Source organism: Syngnathus floridae, chromosome 6, assembly GCF_059516105.1.
Source record: "Syngnathus floridae isolate MCC-2025c chromosome 6, RoL_Sflo_1.0, whole genome shotgun sequence".
Classification (NCBI taxonomy): Eukaryota; Metazoa; Chordata; class Actinopteri; order Syngnathiformes; family Syngnathidae; genus Syngnathus; species Syngnathus floridae.
Window position 1 is genome coordinate 4,338,616 of NC_142418.1, and position 21,440 is coordinate 4,360,055.

Consider the following 21,440-nt stretch of genomic DNA (forward strand, 5'->3'; position numbering starts at 1 on the left):
TCCCCAATGGATGGGGAAGCGCACACCCGCGCATTTACTCCCGGAAGCCGTGTCAGAAAGCTCGGTGCACACTCACAAGTGCGTGTACGTACTAAGTAGTGCGGACCCGGCGCACTCCGCGCTCTATTTCCATCAGTGCCGAATTTCGAGTGTAGGCTGTGACGTCAGCATTCTCGTAATTCGCGCGCTGAGCTTTCAGATACAGTTTTGTGAGTAGCCCGAGGAAAAGAAAGGTGGCCACTGAGTGCCGAGTGTTAAAAGAGAGTGGACAATTTGGCTCGACGTTCGACGTGAGCAGACGTTCAGCCACATGAACGTCAAAAAGGCCCGTCATAGATCTAGGTTATTGGACCGACACCTCGGTTCTATCCTAAAAATTACCACAACAAATTTTACTCTAGACCAGACCCGGGCAAAATACGGCCCGCGGGCCATATCCGGCCCTTTGTGCGTCTCTGTCCCGCCCGCAATCATAAATTACATTTGATTACAACTTAATAAATTTAAAAAATCTGTGTCGTTCATGCAATACAACTGTGCTGCTCTTATTTCGAAAGGCATCGCACTTCCGTCTAGCGTGCGTGCATGTAAGCTGGGCGTGGAGGTGAACAGCGCGAAGTAAAGCTGCCCGCAAAATGTGTGCTGACGCGAAGAAAAGAAAAGTTGACAAGGGGTGTCGTGTTTTCAACAAGACATGGACTGCCAAGTATTTCTTTGCAGAACTGAAAGGTAAAGCCGTGTGCCTGGTTTGTGGCACACAGGTCGCTGTGTTTAAAGAATATAATTTGAGTCGCCACTACACGACCAAGCATGAGGAAAATACTGAAATCTGTCTAATAAGGAGCGCGCAACAGAGGCTGATGCATTGCTAGCAAAACTGCAAGCCCAACAAGGACTTTTTATCAAACTTCACACCCACAGAGATGCAGCGGTCAGGACAAGTTTTGTCATTTCCCGCAAAATTGCCAGATAAAGTAAGCAGTTTACTGACGGAGAGTTTATTAAGGAGTCCTTATTGGACTCTGTTGCACTGATATGCCCGGAGAAAAAGAGCGCATTTGAGAATGTGTCACTCTCCCGACGTACCGTAACAAGGCGGGTTGAGGACACATTGATATGTTTCTATAAATGTGTTGTAATTCACAGTTTGAGGAAAAGTTGAAGTTAAGAATAAATTGTACTGATTAATGATTTTTTATTTGACCTATACACCACAATTTCACATAGCCTAATACAAATATAAACAGAATAATTGTATTCTTCTAATTACCAGTACCAGCTATTTAAAATAAATAATTTAGTGCATATTACAATGGAATAAAGTTGAGCAGATTTAAGTTATTGTTGGTGTGGCCCTCTGACATAACTCAGGTTTTTCATGTGGCCCCTTGTAAAAATTAATTGCCCACCCCTGCTTTAGATGAACAAAACGGCTTTGAAAAGAGACCTTACAGAGGCTACGAACAAAGGTTTTCCAGCCTTATGGCAGGGGGTGCGAGTGATCTCGGGATGCTTCATGCGCCTACCTGTAGGCGCAAGATATAGATACACAAGATATGAGAGGGGGTGAGAGTGGACAAGTTTGATGGTCACCTCAGCAACTGGTTAATCAGTGCAGAGGGTCTTAACTCTTTATTTTACAAGGTTGTGGAAACAGAAACTAGTGGAACATTTTAGATAACTAACTAAGCAAGAATGTTTCCACATCATTTGGAAAGTTTCAACTGAATGTGGAAACTTTCCAGAGTCAAGGAAAGGTTAAAGGTTTTAACAAACTTAATAATTCTAGTCTACATTCCAACACAATCATACAGTCAAGATAATTTGTCAACCCTAACACTTCTATTATAATATCTTTAAATATTAAAGCTTTTCAATACACAAATATATTTATCAAACAAGAAAAAACGTAAGAGTAAACCTTTTACTAGAAGAACTGAGTGAACAACTACGTACATAACCATTGTATTTGTACACTGCCATAACCTGTAAGAAATGCGGATCTCCTTGCCGTTGATAAAACCTCTACCTGCCACAAAATAAGATGTCATCCCGTCATCTTTGGCCTGTTTGATACCGTGCCGCAAATTCTTCCTGCTCTCTCTGTCCTCCTTAGACAGATCCTCGGTCCGGTGCTCCTCCCAGGAGCGCGGATAAGCGTTGTTCCTTGCCTCCTGCCTCACCATCTATCCGTAGTGCCGAGCTGTGGCTCTGAAGTTGATCCAGGGAGGCTGTCCATCTGGCCGCTTTCTACCCAGCCTGTGATCAACAACGTCAGGGATTTTCTCCTTCTTACCTGGGAGTAGATGCTGGCAAATGCCGATAATCTCCTCCCATATGTTCAGGCAATCCCTTCAATATGAGATTCCACCATCGTCCATACGTCTCTTGATCCGAGATCATGCGTTTCTTGGTGCATTTCAATTGGCTCAGAATTTGCAAATCCATCAAAGTCATTCTTTCATTCAGTAGTTTAATATTGGCAATTATTACCTCACTCTTTCTCTCGAGGGCGTCAGTTTTGATCACATATCATCAAAGGGAAGACTAGGTTTTTCAGCAAGAGGAGGCTTGGTAGGAGTCATAGGTAGTGGCGGGAAGTTATCTTCATCTCGTATGTTTGAGCATTCTATCCCAGAACCACAGTCATGTTCCTTAGAAAAGTGGGGTTATTTCCACCCCACGACCATTACCGCCACTAGCTGAGTCTTCTCGGCCGGATTTTAGTTGTTCAAAAATGACAACAAAAGGTCACAAAAGTTCAGAAATCTGTAAAAAAGTATAGAATATTTCTCTCACACCTTATCTCGTTGTTAGTGTTGAAAGTATGAAATAGGGATTTTTGTGCTGAGAGCTCAAAATAGTCAGTCTTATCACGCCGCCATCTTGGAAGCCTTCCAATTGGTTCTCTTCTTCTCCACACAGTCCACGGGACACGACGCAGTGCGCCACGTGGTACATTCCCGAAGCTGATTGGCTGACGCTAGGCGTAACGCGTCAAAAGTTAACTTCACATCATATCCCGCGGACAGGCGGAATGAACGTTTCAATTCCGACTCCGGCTTTCCAGTATAGAGTTTGCATCTTTCTTCCGGGTACTCCTGTTGCCTCCCGCATTCCAAAAAACGTAAATCGTAGACCAATTTACCATTCCAAACTGTTTGTAGTCAATGTAATTGATGGTGAGTGTGAATGTTTGTTTGTACGTGTCCTGCAATTGACTGGTGACCAACGAAGAGTGTACACCTCCTACCGCCCAAAGACTCCTTGGATAGGCTCCAGCACGCCTACGCCCCTAGTGAGGATGGGTGGCTTGGAAACTGAATGAATGAATGTGGGACAATTTTTATTGTCTCAAAGCAAATCTAAATTGATTTTTTAAAAAGTCAATCCATTTTGTATTTACATATATCGATCACATATACCAGGCTTCATGTAGGCCAATCATGACGGCCTAGTTCACAAGATTAGGTCAATGTGGCAAGTAGACATTTGAAAATATGATGATGCTAGGTGGAGAACCCTAGTTATAGATTAGTTACCATGCAACAAATGTTAGCATGCAACAAGAAGACATTTGAAAATTTTGATGATGCTCATTGGATAACTCTAATTATAGAGTAGTTGCCATGCTAACAAATGTTGCTCGCCAAGGCTCGCCCATTAGAAACATTTATACCTGTGTGAGAAAAATAAATTAAGCGCCTAGACTAATAACGCTAATTACAGCGTGACCTTTCCAATAGGCGTAGAAACTACGAAGCAAGTTGCGTCTTTCATTAGCAGCTGTGAGTCAACAGAAAACATACGCGCAGTACCGACAAGCTGAACAGCCAAGCGATTCTCCAAAAGCATATTTCTTTGGGCGTGGTAATTGTTTTGTACATCTTGATGTGTTCTCAATAAACACAACATCCATATTGGACTTGCAGTGGATTTAAAAAAGGCAAAAGGTGAAAATCCCGAAAATATTTGTGGATTGAAACAACTCGTGAAAATCTTGAAGATATTTGGGGATTAAAAAAATGTGTGAAAATCCCAATTGTATTTGTCTGAATAATTTTGACACAAATCTCTCCTGATAAGGTTTAAGGGGGTAACTAGATTTTTCAGAGGGTGAGATAGGTTGGATCATTCTTGGTAATATAAAAACAATTTAGAAACTGTATTTGATGTATCCTTGGGTTGTCTCAGTGTGATATTAATATTGATTGGATGAAATGAAACCTTTGTGAGTGATAAATACGTATGCACATAACACAGAAATAAGGTAAGGGGCAAATACTTTTTCACAGCACTGTAATTCCGAGACGTCCTACTTGAGCAGTCACTGATCGTACCTCAACTTGACTGACAAACTTGTGTGAGTAAGAGATTAGGCCCCTCGAGGGTGAAGCCAGAGGACAGCCATGTTGCCACTGTGACTGGCAACCTCAGTTTTTTTGTTTTTTTTTTTTCTTCAGAAGACACTATTCTAAGTACACATTTCAAACTAGGTTCCAAGTATGGAATTATGAGAGCCTCTCCAACAACCAACATCACTGTTTGCAACGACCAATGAGAGTATGTTACCCAGAGTTTCCCCTCCAGAGTTTAGGTTTATATTTTGTAGTGAATTTATATTTTGTCGCAATGGACTTTGCTTTCATTTCATTGTTAATGGTTCTGACAACCTGATGCAAGCAAATATTAAAGTAACATTCAGAGATATGCAGGGCGCATAGGGTGTAGACCAGGGGTGTCCAAACTTTTTTTAGTGAGGGCTACATACAGAAAAATAAAAAAAGGGCCGGGCCACACACTAGAGGTGACATACCAACACATGAATACTGTGTATTGTGACGAACATTGCACTCAGTGGGAGCAGTGATGCTGTCCTTTGGATTGAAGGATGGCTGACATGTCAGGAGAAAGTTTGGTGGTTGAGACACGAAGGACTTCACAGAGATGGCTATCAGTTATTCTGGTTCTCAGTCTGCTTTTGTTCTGATTGAACAGAGAAAATGTTTGTTCACATATGTATGTCGAGCCGAACAGGCTCATCATTCTTTTTGCGTGGCGTCTCATCAGAGGAAACTTGGCATTATCCAAACTCTGATAGAATTCGGGGAGGGGGAGAAGCTGATGCTGACTCTTCAGAGAATCATCACATTGAATTTCAATCAGCTCTAACTGCAGACTCTCTTCCACTTCTTCTGCATCCACCAGGAAGGGGGTCGAGAACAGCTTGATTTGTTTTTCAATGGCAGAAAAACCTTGGAAACGCTGGTTGAATTCCATCATGAGAGAGGAAAACACAGACACATATTTCTCCTTTTTAGCAGAAAGGTCGGCGTTTGGAAAAGCAGACTTGATTTCAGACAGCGCAGGGAAGTGTGCAGCATTAAAGCCTCGTAGTTGTGTCTCAAACAGGCGGAGCTTTACGCAGAAGGCTTTCATGTGCGCATGCAGGTGTGGCACCAGCTGTTCTTTGCCTTGTAGGTTCTTGTTCAGTGTATTCAGATGATGCGTAAGATCAACTAAAAATGCCAGGTCTGCCAGCCACAGAGGGTCACTTAACTCATGAAGAGGTCAGCCCTTCTCTTTTAAAAACTGGTCGATTTCTGATCTCAGCGAAAAAAACCGCTGCAGCACAGAGCCGTGGCTGAGCCAGCGCACATCAGAGTGGTAGAGTACATCCCCGTATTCAGCATCCACATCAGACAGGAAAGCCTGAAATTCTCTGTGGTACAGGCCTCTCGCTCGAATTACGTTGACAGTTTTTACGACAGTGTTCATCACATCGCCCAACTGGACAGTCTTGGCACACAGTACTTCTTGGTGGATTATACAGTGCATCCTAACAGCCTCACCTCCGCTCTCTTTTACCTTGGCGCACTCCAACGATGCCATTCCTTTGCGCTCGCCAGTCATGGCCGGAGCTCCGTCCGTTGTTACTCCACAGAGCTTGTCCCATTTAAGCCCCATCTTTTCAACTGTCTCTGACACAGCTTCAAAAATATCTTTTCCCGTCGTTGTGCCTTTTAGGCTCATCATATCAAGCAGCTCCTCCGTACAGCAAAAATTATCATCTACTCCCCGCAAAAAAATTAACTGTTGCGCGGTGTCTGTGGCATCTGTGCTCTCATCGCATGCTAGTGAGTAAAAATCAAAAGCACAAGCCTTGTCTCTCAGCTGGAGTTTCACGTTCGCTGACAAGTCCTCAATTCTCCGCACCACTGTGTTTCTGGATAAGATCACATTGTTGAAATCCGGCACTTTTTCTGGGCACATTACTTCTGTGACTTTGATGAGGCACTGCTTTATGAAATCCCCGTCTGAAAACGGTTTGCCGTGCTGGGCAATACGTTTAGCGACTTCATAACTTGCTCTTGTGGAGTTTTCCTGTGTTTTGTTGGCACGAAAAAAAAACTGCTGTTGAGCTTGCAGGCTAACTGCCATTTGCTTAACTCTCTGTGCTCGTTCAGCACCGGTGTACGATGTGTAGCTCTGATGTTTGGTCTCATAGTGCCAACGGACATTATACTCTTTCATCACAGCAACATCTTCATTACAAATCAAACAGACACACTTTCCGTTGATTTCTTTGAAGAAATACTCATTTTCCCACCGTGTTTGAAATCTTATACACTCACTCGCGATTTTGCGTTTCTTTGGTGCAGCCATTTCTGGTGACTAGCGGTAAAAGTTTTTCTTCGCTTGATTTCGTTTGTTTGGCGGGCTCCATCTAGTGTTGAAACTGAGAAGTGCAACAGAGTTGAGCTCAAGCTTCTTGTGCGGGCCATATTCAATTATGTTTTCAGAATTTGCCGCGGGCCAATAAAAACTGGACCCGCGGGCTATAGTTTGAACACCCCTGGTGTAGACCATCCTTGGGCAAACTACGGCACGCGGGCCACATCCGGCCCACGGGACCGTTTAGTAAGGCCCGCCAAACCTGAATAAATTGTATTATTAAACTTTCTTTTTGGTCATTTTCCCTGCAATGACTATGTTTCCCCAGTAGATAGGGAAGCGCCCACCCGCGCATTTACTCCCGGAAGCCGTGTCAGAAAGCTCGGTGCACACTCACAAGTGCGTGTACGTACTCAGTAGTACGGAACCGGCGCACTCCGAGGAAAAGAAAGGTGGACACTGAGTGCCGAGTGCTAAAAAAGAGTCGACAATCTGGCTCGACCTACGTGGGTGAGCAGACGTTCAGCCCGTCACAGATCTAGGTTATCGGACCGACACCTCGGTTCTATCCTAAAAATTACCACAACAAATTTTACTCCAGACTATGATGCACTAGCAAAAAAGGGAGACCAACAATGCCATTCCCACTGAAAATGAAGGGGAGTTTCTCTGGTTTGTTGTAAAAAAAAAAAATGCATTTTGAAAATAATTTGTACAAATAGCAGGGAGTGAAACTAGCGACCATTCTCATTTTCAAACAATGCAGGATGCTCAAGCACATTGACGCACTGTCTGTTTGCGACTAATCTTAACTTTTAAAGTTCTTAAGGTCACTAGATTCAAGATTCAAGAATTTTTATTGGCCATTTTTGAGCATGCCAAACAAGGAATTTGACTTCGGTACATCTTAGCCTCTGTTCAACATTTAGGTGACTAACAACACTCAGGACATGTGCGAAAATTGACAAATATTCTCAAACATCCCCTGATCTTAAACTCCCAGGAGGGCAAGGAAAAACTCAAAACTCCTACTAGGGGAAATGAGAAACATTGAGAAGAGACCACAGATGGGAGGATCCCTCTTCTAGGACGACCAGGCTACAATGGATGCAGAGTGGACACATAGTACACATAATACAGACAATTCAAAATAAAGCGTCGAGAGCAGGATGTTATTGCACAGCAATGACTCTGAGACTCTAAGAGTGGTGTGAGTTCATCAAAGCGACAGCCTGGGGGACGATCCTGTCTCTGTGTTGGGTCTAAATATGATTAGACATTAAATCACTTGCTGGAATGAAGAGGAGAAGACAACCAGAACAGGTTTACTCGCGAGGAGAACGATAGAGAAAGCAATCTCAGTTACAACCTCCATCAGTTCTGAGTCCTTACTCCACGTGCCCCTCTTTTTAATGTTATGGTTGCCCTGGTTACAGAGGCGTTGCTACACTAAAGGGAGGGGGGATTGTGTCTGTAGCAACGCTGATAAGTTAAAGAATGTAGTGTGGTGTGAATTAGCACTTCGTTGTTGGCTCGTGACCCCCCGCAGAGGCCGTCCCCAGCTGTCCTCCCTCAGTTGGCTGACTCTTCCTCGACCGGGGTCAAATACCCTGAAGCACGTTGATTGCCGCTTTGCTGTGGAACAAATGCAACTAGACCTTTGCTAACTTTATCTACTTGGTAATTAACACATAATAATAATAAGTAACTTGTCCTAAACATTTCAACACACATTAAACAAATGTGAGGTAACCGGTATGCAGTTCCTTAAACAAACATTGAGTAAATATGGGATAACTTTTATGCAACTACTTCTAACTGTATGTAACCCTTAACAAAGAAGAATAGGTCTGATAAACTACAATCTATGAACCAAACCTACATCTAAATTAAAAGGAATGAAGTTCCTGTGAATCAAACAAAGAACATGTCACCTATGCAAATAAGCCCTGCTCATTGTTAGTGAAGGCCTCTTACGGGAACCAAAACACACAGACAACATAAGGACAGGAAGGATACAAATGGCTGACAGGGATCAAAAGACATCCCTATCACTAAAAAGGAAGAACCTAGATAAAAGGAAAGATAAACTCGTAAAGGCGAGGCCTCCAGGTCTGGCAGGCCAAAGCTTCACTTAAAATTATTCCAACATTTCCCCCTGTTTATCACATATTTGCTCAATTTTTACATCACCAAGAACAACCACTTCACTCGATTTTCAGTTGTCGGATCACAGGTATGAGCACAAATATGTTTACACCCAAAAGGTTAATTGGTGCATCATCATCATTCGGAAACACCCAGATCTGGAAAAAAGTCTGTAAACTCAAGTGCAAAAATTTCATCTTCATCGTTATCATCAACATGTTGGCGTTCAGACATTAGGCATACTCGGGCCATCTTGTCTTCCATGGGCGATATTGCTGTAGTGATGAGACGATTAAACAGAGCACGCAGATATGGAATACAACAACATCCACACAAGGTGAGTATAGCAGTAAATACTGCAACTGATATTATAATTGAGGACACAAGTGCTTTATACCTCCCAAAGGCATGCATCCAGTTGTCCCACATTGATGTGTCCACGCCAGAGTGCTCTTTCATCCTCGTGTTGAGGGATCGCAGGCCTTCAATGGCCTTTGTTAGGCTCCCATCAGGGGGGGTGTTGTTGGGGATAAAGGTACAGCACTGTTCTCCGAACATTGCACAGACCCCTCCTTTCTCAGACAACAACATATCAAGAGCAATGCGATTCTGGAAGGCCATTAGGGAAGTCGTGGCTAGCTGTTCATGCACTGCCTCAAGCCCCGCTTGTGTCCAATTGCCCAATTTTTGCACGTTGTAATGGATGTAATTTATCCTGTCTATGTTTTTGTTTATCGTACACCACCAACAAATGGAAGACTCCCATCCTGCTGCAATTTGGTCAATTAATTCTTATTCATCAGGAACTCCTCTGGGGACTCTAATTGCATCAATTAAAGTCAGATCATCGTCGCCTCTCAAATTTAAAGACATTTTGGTTTTTACCAGCTTTTCCCCAGATCTTGGCGTGTCGATACATATACAATTTTGCTTGACTACATTCTCTAGAAGCAATGGTTTCTTTTCTTTTCCTCAACGGATATTATATAGAACGCTCTGTTGTACATTTCACAATCAGTAGACGTGACAGATTTCACACAATCTTTGGTCAATGGTAATGGTACAACATAAAGAATCGGTCGCAAACCCATACACATGACATATTCATTTTTTTTCTTTTTTTTCTCTGGTTTGCAGCTTGTTTTTCCATTAGCAATCAATCGTTTCTTTTACCAGTTACTCTTATAGGTAGTTACCTGAAACCAATTATCAAACATTCATTTTAGAGATATTAATTTCATTCTTTAACGTCTACAGCTGTTGTTGCCAAAGTATTATTTTGTTACATAACATTTTTGCCACTGTTAAGGCATTCAGTGTATACTTTGAAGCCAATTCAATCCATTTTGAGAATGCATCTATTATGACCAGGCATTATAACCCTGTGGATTGAGTTTAGCACATGGTAAACAAGCTCTACAATTTTTTTTTTTTTATAAATGTTTTGTATATGAATCAAATCCATATGTTGTATAAAGCCGACTGAACTGCCCTTCCATCCCCCCTGTTGAGCCATGTGTCAAGTCAACATCACGGGACAACTTCATGGCTCAATATTGCTGCCCATATGTATCGGTTCATTTGTACGAGCACATAATAATGCTGCCCATTTGCATCGGAAGTTTTTCTTTCTCAAAGTGACAACCCAATCCACCAATCGGAAAAAAATCAACAAAATAACTGCCAGTGAATTAATATAATAGTTAATTGCGTTGTTTCTTAACTTTAACTAGCTCAATCGCTCTCTTATTCTCAAATTTTAAATTTAGCTTTAAAATGTCGTTATTACATAATTTTTCTTCATCCAATTCCAGAAAGCAAGTTCTTTCCATCTCTCAAATTTTGTTTCATCAAGGCTAGGCATTAATGCAGTGTGGACCAGTTTCTGCCCATAAACAAATTGCTTGCTTTTCTTTACTTCCTATTTTTTCAAAATTGATTTTGTTTTGCGGTGCAAATCAGATAGACTACAGTCTAATAAATTATTTTGTGCAACTACGTATATTAGCCAATTTCATCCTTTTAACACATAACACTGACAGCACACAGACAACACAAAAACAGCAGAGACACAGATCACAAACAATACCAACAAACAACGCTGCGCAAACGTCATCCTCTATTTTGACGTTTTGGTTATACTTAGTGCCTTTTATCCTTCATGCTAATGTTGTCACATCTTCCTTAAGCATCACCCTGCTTCAAACATTCTCTGAGAAACTCACACTTTCCCTGCCTCGCCCACAGCCATAGCACCCCCCGTGCGAGGGGGGGACGCAGCATCAATGTTGATTGGTCACAGGCTGGCCATTTTCTGCAACAATCATGATGCCGGCCCACCGCCCACACGAGCATAGCACAGGCGTACGCGCACAGCCCCGACCCGCGACTACGCGCGAGCGCAGGCACGCTTGTCAGTCTCACCCTCTCAAAGGGCAGGCCAACTTTGCTGTTGCCCCCTTTCATCATGTTCACATACAACATCTTTCACTGTCTTCTACACAACATTTGCTGTCTCTTATTTTCATCCTATCAAGCCACCGTTCTAGTCACTTTCTGCCACACACGTCTTATTTTCTCTACTGCCACACACTGCTCATCTTAGGTTCTCCAACCAACTTAAGCACACCATCATCCACTTCTCAATTACCCTATTATTGCTCAACAGCCTCCTGAACATTCTCCATTACTGATTTCTTCCATAGGACACACATCTCACTCACACACACATACACAACATTCATGAGGATCCTCTGCGCACACGCGCACACACACACATCAGCACAAGAGGATGATGCACAACATATAAAACCACATAGAGCGTACTAAGAACACCTTTTTGCTCATCTTATTTGTCAGATTTTGTTGGGTTGACAACATTTATCTGAAATCAATCTCAGAGACGGTAGGTCTTTCTTGGCTTAGCGTTTTCTCCTGCGCAGAAGGACGGATCACAGACACACAGCAAGTGTGGCAGTGATTCGTAGTCTGCTCTGAGTTTCGGCCGTGCCATTTATTGAGAGAGAAACAAAGGGGCAAGTGTACATGGTCAAGTAGGTTTCCAGACAGGAAAAACATTCCATAGTTATATCCCATTCCCACAGAACAAAGGGGATACTCTTATGGACGGGGCAGTATGGACGTCTCATGACCATTAGCTTAACAAAGACGTAGGGAATACATCGCTAGGGAATACATCGCTGTGCCGTACTCATGACTTCATCTTAAATAAGACCTTTGTCTGCTTCAGCCATCCCATGACAATCTCATGATCTGTACATGTCTAGCTAACTGTGGGGCTTATTGTATAGCGCGGCTAATGACTCCAGTCATTAGCCGGCCATATGCCCCCAAGTCATTTTCACGAGGCCAGATGGTCACATACTGCGGAGAATCTTGCACACAAAAGTAGTTACATAGAATCCAATGATAAAAAGTATATCATTTCCAACAGATTTATTCTCTATTTTAGTTTCAGGAGCTATTTGTAATTCTGTTCCATTTATTTTGCAAATTTTAACTTCAGTGTTTCTTTATCTTACTTTATCCTTTTAACACAAATATCTCCTGTATATTTAAGCTAATTTCTCTTTAATTTTGGCTGCCAGGTCCCCACTTTATTACATGAGAATCTGATTTATTTTGATCTTGTACTAGTCATTATTGTTTTGTTTATATGGACAATTGTGTGCCATGTGGCCCTTTTCTCCACAATTCCAACATTCACGTTCACTATAAGGTACAAATCCTCTCCCGTGGCCCTTGGAGCCCCCTCTATTAGTGGCTCCTCGCCCCCTCTGACCTTTCCACCCTCTGCCTGTATCTTGGTAGAAAGTGTCACTGTCCTCATCTACCAAAAAAAATGTCTTTTGTCGCTTTCACTTGTTTCTGTTTTTCTTTGACTACTTTTTCTGCATGGAGGGCGTGATTTATGTATTCCTCCAAAGTTCCGGTGTTCATGCCTATATAATGTTTGATCACCCAGCCTTGTATTGCTGGCCTGGACCCTGCGTGGATGGCATTTTTTAATTGCTGTTGATAAGCACCTTGAGGCGCAATATCTTCCACCAGCCCACTGTGTGTTTTAAACACTTTTGTCATGCGCACTCGATACTCGTCAAAGGGTTCATTATCATTTTGTTTTGTTCTCCCTATCTCTGTATAATTTGCTCTCATTCTATATCTGTTGCGTACCCGGTTAATCAGCCCTTCCATTTGATTAATTAATTCTGGGCTATTATAGGGTAAGGGTTGACCCCGAGCATTTATGGGTGCCCACTCTCCTCTGACCAAATGCCACTCTGGGCCCAAAGCAGTCATCCAGACTTGTTGGACTTCAGTCCCATTCAAACTATAAGATCTCCTCAAGTCTTCCATTCCTGTACAGAACTTTTCTTGGGTCATAATTTGGGTTGGCCACTTGTATCATTGGATACAGTGGCATATCTGGAGTTAATTTCGAATTTTCAACAGTTGCCTCTTCAGCAACTGGGGCTGAAGACCCAGGTTTGGTTCTAGGGATCAATGGATAGTTTGCTCCCATTTCCTTTGACCAATCCATTTCTATTGGGTTTTTCTGTCTGGTGGCTCTGTCTGTTAACCCATAAGGGGGGTTGACCCCTCTTGTGCACCAGTGTCGGGTATTTGTGGATACAACTTCTCTATGACCTTATGTTTTGAAGTTGTAGCATGTGCTTTCCCTACGTGCTTCTCTACTTCCTCTACACCTCCCCCTTCTTCTCTAGCTCTCTGTAAATTTTGATTATCTCCTGCCTGCCTACTATTAGGCCCAGTCTCATCATCTTCCTTCCTACAATACAGTGCCTTTTCCACTTTCTCTTTTTCTCCCCTCTCTCTCTCTCCTGCTACTTTGAGCCAAAACACCACATCCTCATCTCCTTCTTTTTTCATCTTTCTAGGGTCTCTCTTTGTTTTCTCTTTCATGGCGCCTCTAAGTTCTATCAATTTGGTTGTTTTTAGTTGTCCCTCAAATTTATATTTCTTAACCCATTTATCGAGGTTTTTAAGTCGGTCGGGATCCTGCCTTTCAATTATTTTCCAATTTTTACATTTAAGATTATCTCGGATATTATTTTTACTCTTCCCGTTCCCCATTTTAATCAATTTGGTCCCAACTGTAAAACCATAGGGGTTTCTAAGGTCGGGTGTTTCCAGTGGGATAACGAAAAGATCCTGTGGTGATTCTCACTTCTACCAGCGTTCTGGTGGAGAATCCTTGCCTATTGCGTCCACAGAACCACGTTATGTGTTCCCCACTGCTTTAATATGGAATACTGTATCTAGTGATACATATTCCCATTCACACTCTCAATCACTCAGTATTACGGATATTATAGACGGAAATTTCATTTTCAGCTTTTCTGCGGCTCCGCAACCTACTACTTGGACATCCACTGTCCTACACGGAATTTCAGTTATGCAGGGTCTGTGGACTTCCGTTGTCCTACTTACACACCTAGGGTTTTACAGGGCATGACGAGCCCTCGGCCGCACCACACTTTTAAACAAAACAAACTCACCCTCTGGTTCTCTTCACCTCTGTACCTCGGACTGCCTTCAACCCTTAGATCCCAGCTGACGAGCAGACAGCCAGCCCTTGAAAAGGATGTAGGACCCCACCTAGGGAGGTCCTGCCGCGCGTGGTCTTTCTGGATCTCTGCTGCCGTCCGCTGGAATCCTCAGGTGTGTTGGCATCCGGCTCGAAGGACCAATTAAATGTTGGGTCTAAATACGATTAGACATTAAATCACTTGCTGGAATGAAGAGGAGAAGACAACCAGAACAGGTTTACTCGCGAGGAGAACGATAGAGAAAGCAATCTCAGTTACAACCTCCATCAGTTCTGAGTCCTTACTCCACGTGCCCCTCTTTTTAATGTTATGGTTGCCCTGGTTACAGAGGCGTTGCTACACCAAAGGGAGGGGGGATTGTGTCTGTAGCAATGCTGATAAGTTAAAGAATGTAGTGTGGTGTGAATTAGCACTTCGTTGTTGGCTCGTGACCCCCCGCAGAGGCCGTCCCCAGCTGTCCTCCCTCAGTTGGCTGACTCTTCCTCGACCGGGGTCAAATACCCTGAAGCACGTTGATTGCCGCTTTGCTGTGGAACAAATGCAACTAGACCTTTGCTAACTTTATCTACTTGGTAATTAACACATAATAATAATAAGTAACTTGTCCTAAACATTTCAACACACATTAAACAAATGTGAGGTAACCGGTATGCAGTTCCTTAAACAAACATTGAGTAAATATGGGATAACTTTTATGCAACTACTTCTAACTGTATGTAACCCTTAACAAAGAAGAATAGGTCTGATAAACTACAATCTATGAACCAAACCTACATCTAAATTAAAAGGAATGAAGTTCCTGTGAATCAAACAAAGAACATGTCACCTATGCAAATAAGCCCTGCTCATTGTTAGTGAAGGCCTCTTACGGGAACCAAAACACACAGACAACATAAGGACAGGAAGGATACAAATGGCTGACAGGGATCAAAAGACATCCCTATCACTAAAAAGGAAGAACCTAGATAAAAGGAAAGATAAACTCGTAAAGGCGAGGCCTCCAGGTCTGGCAGGCCAAAGCTTCACTTAAAATTATTCCAACACTCTGTGTCTGCTGGTTTTGGCGTACACAGCTCTGTAACGCCGTCCGGGGACTGCAACCTGGGTGCACGTTTCCTGGTCCTGTACAGGTACAAGTCCTGGATAGATGGGAGGTTGATTCCAATTATCTTTTCTGCAGTCCTGATTGTCCATTGCAGTCTGTGCTTGTCTTGTTTGGAGGCCGATCCAAATCAGACAGTGATGGAGGTGCAGAGGATAGACTGGATGATGGCAGTATAGAAGGTCTTCAGCAGCTCCCATGGCAGGTTGAACTTCCTGAGCTGTCTCAGAAATTACAGCCTCTGCTGGGCCTTCTTCCGGACAGAGTCTACGGGGCTGGTCCATTTCAGGTCCCGAAAGATTGTGGATCCCAAGAACTTGAAGGTAGTGAGCGGTGAAAGTGGTAAAGGGTCTCGCCCGAAGTCCACTGTCATCTCCACGGTCTTGAGCGGGTTCAGCTCCAGGTGGTTTTGGCTGCACCAGTGGACCAGCCGCTCCACCTCCTGTCTGTACGCAGTTTCGTCACCGTCCCATCACCGGTGTTTGTGAGTTAAAGCTCTGCTCTGGTTTTCAGGTATCTGTCACCTTGTTGCCGTTTTGATTTCTTTATTACATTATTTCGATGTATTCTTTCACTGATTCTTCAAGATGATGTACTTGGTCAGAATGTTTGCCGTTTGTGATTTCGCCTCATTCGATAAACATCTTTCATAAATCTGACCTGCAGGCGCTGAAGTGATGGAAACTGTTATTCATAATAACAGTCTGTTATTTAATGAGAATCACTGATAGTAGTGTTTTGGAACATGTATTTTGTAATGCTGTTAATAATTTCATTTGTTTTCAAAAAGCTTTTTTTTTTTTATTATCCATGCTTTACTACCTACTAAAGGCCAAAACCTTTTATGCAATGACCTTTACGTGTAGTTTATATTACTTCACACAAACACTACATCCATCTGCTCCTGGTTCGGCTCCCCGGTCAAAATTTAGAACCCAATTCAGCCTGCAAATCAAAAGGTTTGCCCACCCCTGGTAGAGACAAAACAACCATTCACACTCTCATGTGCATTTAACACATTTGCCAGACTCATTGGTACAACTGCATGCCATAATTTCCGCCGTTGGGACAGAAAATAATGGAAAAATGTTGCGGAGAAATGAATGTATTGAAGTGGGCCTGGCTAGAGGTTGGTAACATAAGGTGTCCATCGGTGGATTAATTTCTCCCTACGGTGAGTAGGCATTATTGGTCCAGTTCCTGCTAACCATTTTTGGCACCAATGGAGTTAAAGTAGGTAATGCGGAATATTTTCTGAAAAAAAAAAAAAAATTAAGTGAAACTTTTTATTTTCAATGGAGAACTTGTGTCTTTTATGAAAGAGCAAATGATAAACAACCATTTGAAACAAACAATGGGAGGAAAACATAGAAAACTCGTGTGCTGTGTCACTGGTATCGGCACCCTTTCCTGGAAATCAGGAAAACAAAGGAGCTGTCTGAAGACATCAGAAGTGCAATCATTTGCAAACACAACACTTTCAAAGTGCGGAAAGCCACCCCCAAATACCTTGGTATCCCTTTTTTAACTGTATTTGAGCATGTAATTTCTGTTTTGCAAACTGATGACACGAGACCAGCAAATGAATGAAAAGGTTATGGCATTTTCAATAAAGGCAGAATAGAATGTGGTGAGAATGTCCTTGTTGACCCCAAAAGATTGGAATTTTCTGAGTAGGTACTGTCTTTTATGGCATTTCCTGAGCATTTCCTCTTTTTTAGAGGAATACTTGAACAGGTTGCCACAGTCAGCCACCATGTATATGTTGATTTGATTAATTTACTGCTTTGTTATTGATTATGTTCTATCCATATGTTCCATCCCGAAACCTTGGTTCACAAAATGCTGATCTTTTATTGACTCCAAGAGCCAAAAAGAGCAGGTTCGGGAGCAATCTCTATTTGGGCTTCAGAGCTCTGGAATGCCCTGTTACATTTTCCTAGTACTTTATCATTAATGGGTGGCATGTTGGGGCACCGGGTGGCACGTCCGCCTCACAGTTCAGAGGTTGTGGGATCGATTCCACTTCTGGCCCGGTTTGCATGTTTTCCCCATGCCTGCGTGGATTTCCCCCGGGGACTCCGGTTTCCCCCCACATCCCAAAACATGCTTGGTAGGCTGATTGGGCACTCCAAATAGCCCATAGGTGTGAGTGAGTGTGCGGATGGATGTTTGTCTTTGTGTGCCATTCGATTGGCTGGACCCCGGTTCAACCCCGCCTACTGCCCGATGACGGCCGGGATAGGCTCCAGCACGCCTGCGACCCCCGGTCGATGGATGGATGGATGGATGGATGGATGGATGGATGGATGGATGGATGGATGGATGGATGGATGGATGGATGGATGGATGGATGGACGGACGGACGGACGGATGGATTACTCCTATGGTGTGGAAAGTGTTTGGATTTCTTTCTGGATTTTGAAACCTCTGTGCCACAGCCGGGCTCAGCTCTCCACCCATCAGGCCACCGTTTACGGATTGAGGATTACAACGTAGCTTTCGCGCCCGTTATTCTATTGTGTGTGGTAGGCGGGTCTGTAGCTACACACTTCTTGGTAGCTCGCATATTTGACAGATCACACACAGAATTGAATACTTACAAATGATGAATACACACACTACCCGGGACGTGAGGTATACTATAGGCAGAAGGATGCTGAGGATGGAGTCAACGGGCAGGAGAAGAAGAGGGAGGCCAAAGAGGAAGATACAGAGGACAGAGTCAGATGGAAACGATTGATTTGTTGTGGTGAACCCTAACGGGAACAGCTGAAAGACGATAACTGCACACACAACAATAAAAAACATAGTATGTGAAAATCCTGAATATATTTGTGGATCCAAAAACAAGGTGAAAATTACGAATATATTTGTGTATCCAAAAAACACCTGTGAAAATCACAAATGTATTTGTAAGAATAATTCTGAAACAAATCTCTCCCGATAAGGTTTAGAGGCAATTACTTTTTTCACAGCGGGTCAGATAGGTTTGTATATTTTTCCCCTCTTTTTGCTTATGGGTACATACTCTTAACACACCCCACTGTCCTTTCTGTACCAAGTGTGCAATTTCATCCTGATTAGTCATTGCTGTTTACCAAGCGAATAAACAAAGAAAACATGTACCCAGCATACAGGTTGTTTGAAAACAAGAGAACTCCAAGTACAACCACAAAAGGCTACAGCGTCGGTGACCTTTTGTGTGCCCTATTCACTTCAAAGTGACTTAATTAACTTTAAAGTGGCAGAAGAAAAAAATGCCAATTAGCAGGATTGCACTAATAGAAACTAATTAATGAATGCAATTTTGTTCAAATGAATGAAAAAGCAATTAAATGCCTCACCTTCAAGGCTACACCTTAAAGGCGGCAGGACAAGTGATTTAAAACCTCTGCTGAAGGCTTTGAGGCGACAGAGAATTCACGGGAGTAGGACCAATACCAACGCAAGAGCCGAAAGGGTCTCCAAGAGCCAACTTGACGAAGCGTGGTGAGTACTTTCTTTCTTTAAGGCTATGTTCACACCGCAGGTCTTAAAGCTTAATTCGGATATTATGGTGAAATACGATTTGTGTGCGTGCGTGCGTGTGTGTGTGTGTGTGTGTGTGTGTGTGTGGATGCGTGCGTGCGTGTCACTTGATGGTATGCACAATAATTTAGAATGATGACAGACACACGTTAAAAAACATGGAATAACAATGACACACCCAATACAACGTCAATGTTAAAAAATGGTAAACCTCACACAAAGTTGAGTAAAAGAACAACACTCGGTTGACTTCATTTTACTTTAAGCTAGTTCGTGCAATCAGACTCTCTAATATGGACAAAAACCTAATTAAAAGCTGTTTTGAATGAATTTTCTGCATTAAACAGCACTATGTATGTCCTCTTTTTGTGTAGGCCTACGATGAGACTACCTAAATGAAACAATAAAAATGGCACAAGTAATGGCTAACTTAACTGACAGCAGTTGCACCGGAGGTTCAGTTTTGAAAGAGCAGAGCATCTCCTTGTATAGTATGTCCTCTGCATAGATCTTGTCACCAAGGGTAGCGTAATAACAATTACCGGATGCTTGGTCTCCATTTGCCGAAGCAGTTTTGAAGGCTTCATTACCTCGTCAGCTAGCCTATATATAATATATATTGAACTCAAGCGAAGCGAACGCACACGACCCCCCCCCCCCCCCACACACACACACACACACACACACAAATGTTGATATGAATGTAAAGGAGCCGCATGAAACCAGGCAAGGAGCTGCATACGGCTCGAGAGCCGCGGGTTGGCCACCACTGCTCTAGACATATGTTCACTGTTCCTTTTCACTTGTCTTTCAGGACATCATCAGCCATAATGATCATTCTCAAGGTGTTCATTGTTGCCCTCCTGTTTGGTAAGTCATCTCACCCCAGGTAACAAAAAGTAATTTAAAGGTTACAGAGATGTCAATGTCAACTATTGCAGGAGCCAGCTGTCTGGGTGCACAGATAAAGAGACAAGTAAATGTTACTCAAGATGACAGTTTTGCGCAAGCAGGGTCAGGCAGTGCAGAATCAAGAGAAGTCGGAGGACCACCCGGTCCACCAGGACCACCTGGACCTCCAGGACCACCAGGGAAAGGTGGACCAGAGGGTCCAATAGGACCAAATGGTGCAACAGGACCAACAGGACTGACAGGACCAATAGGACCAAAAGGCCCACCTGGACCACCTGGAACAGATGGTGTTCCAGGACCAGAAGGCCCACAAGGACCACCTGGAGCAGATGGCGGCCCAGGACCAGAAGGCCCACAAGGACCACCTGGAGCAAATGGCGGACCAGGACCAAAAGGTATGCGAGGTCCAGTTGGACTAACTGGATCTCCTGGACCAAAAGGACCACCTGGACCACCAGGACCACCTAGTCCACCAGGACCACCTGGACCCCCAGGACCACCTGGTCCACCAGTATTTTGTCCGAATTTTCCTCAGGCACCATGGCTACCTTGGCCACCAAGACCATATCCATATGGCCCAGGTCAAAATTTGCCATGTGGCTCACTACCAATTTAGCCACCTGGGCCAAATTATGTTAATTAATTTTATACCCCAGGGGTCACACAGACTACCTGGTACTGCAGAGGAAAATTATTCACCTGGACCACCACCTTTTCAGGCTGGGCCACCATTTGGACCACATTCTATTTCATATCACAATTAGCCACCAAGATCAATAATACCAGACACCAGTACAGCCACCTATTTTCCTGGATGAAAACCACCTGGACACCAAATTACCAACCTACCCCACCACCTGGACCACCTTCAGGACACCCCCTGCCATTACGGGTTACTCCATCTGAAAACAACTCACCTGGAATAGCACCCTGCCAACCTGGATCACTACCTGGATCATCTGTTACTCTGGATGAAAACAGTCAACCTGAAATTTGACCTCGCAAACCTGAACCATCGCCTAGACTTCCACCAAGACCTGCCTGGCCAACACCAATTGCTCCAGATGAAAACAGCCCACCTAGACCACCACCTTGTCCACTCGCACAACCTGTTACTGCTTATGAACACAACCCATCTGGACCACTTCTCGGACCACCATCCAGTCCACTTGGGCTTCCTGAAGATGTAACCCAAGACCATAGAAACCAACTTGTTGTCTTCCAAAAGAAAACGTGTTTGCATTTTCTGTTTATCAAGCATTCAGTCCTAATCATAAAAATCTTAAAAAATGTGTCCATCAATGTCTAAATGCAAGATTTCCATCCTCGCTACCCGCATTCAATTATAACAATAAAAATGATTCTCTTTCTGAACGACTTGTGACATGAAATGGTCTTTCCTTTGTGATCACAGACACAATTGTGCTTCCTGGGTATGAAATCAAACTGCAACCACTTACTGCCTTGTAAACAAATAATAA

General features: G+C 43.2%; 1 protein-coding gene across 1 annotated transcript; it reads left to right on the forward strand.

Moving 5' to 3' along the window:
* Positions 1 to 619: 619 nt before the first annotated feature.
* LOC148395968 (uncharacterized) lies at positions 620 to 21,333 on the forward strand. The gene is made up of 4 exons (XM_088378942.1): positions 620 to 729; positions 18,871 to 19,008; positions 19,862 to 19,917; positions 19,989 to 21,333. Exons 1-4 carry the CDS (start codon positions 695 to 697, stop codon positions 20,573 to 20,575), a joined length of 816 nt encoding a protein of 271 aa, XP_088235068.1. The 5' UTR covers positions 620 to 694; the 3' UTR covers positions 20,576 to 21,333.
* The last annotated feature ends 107 nt before the right edge of the window (positions 21,334 to 21,440 follow it).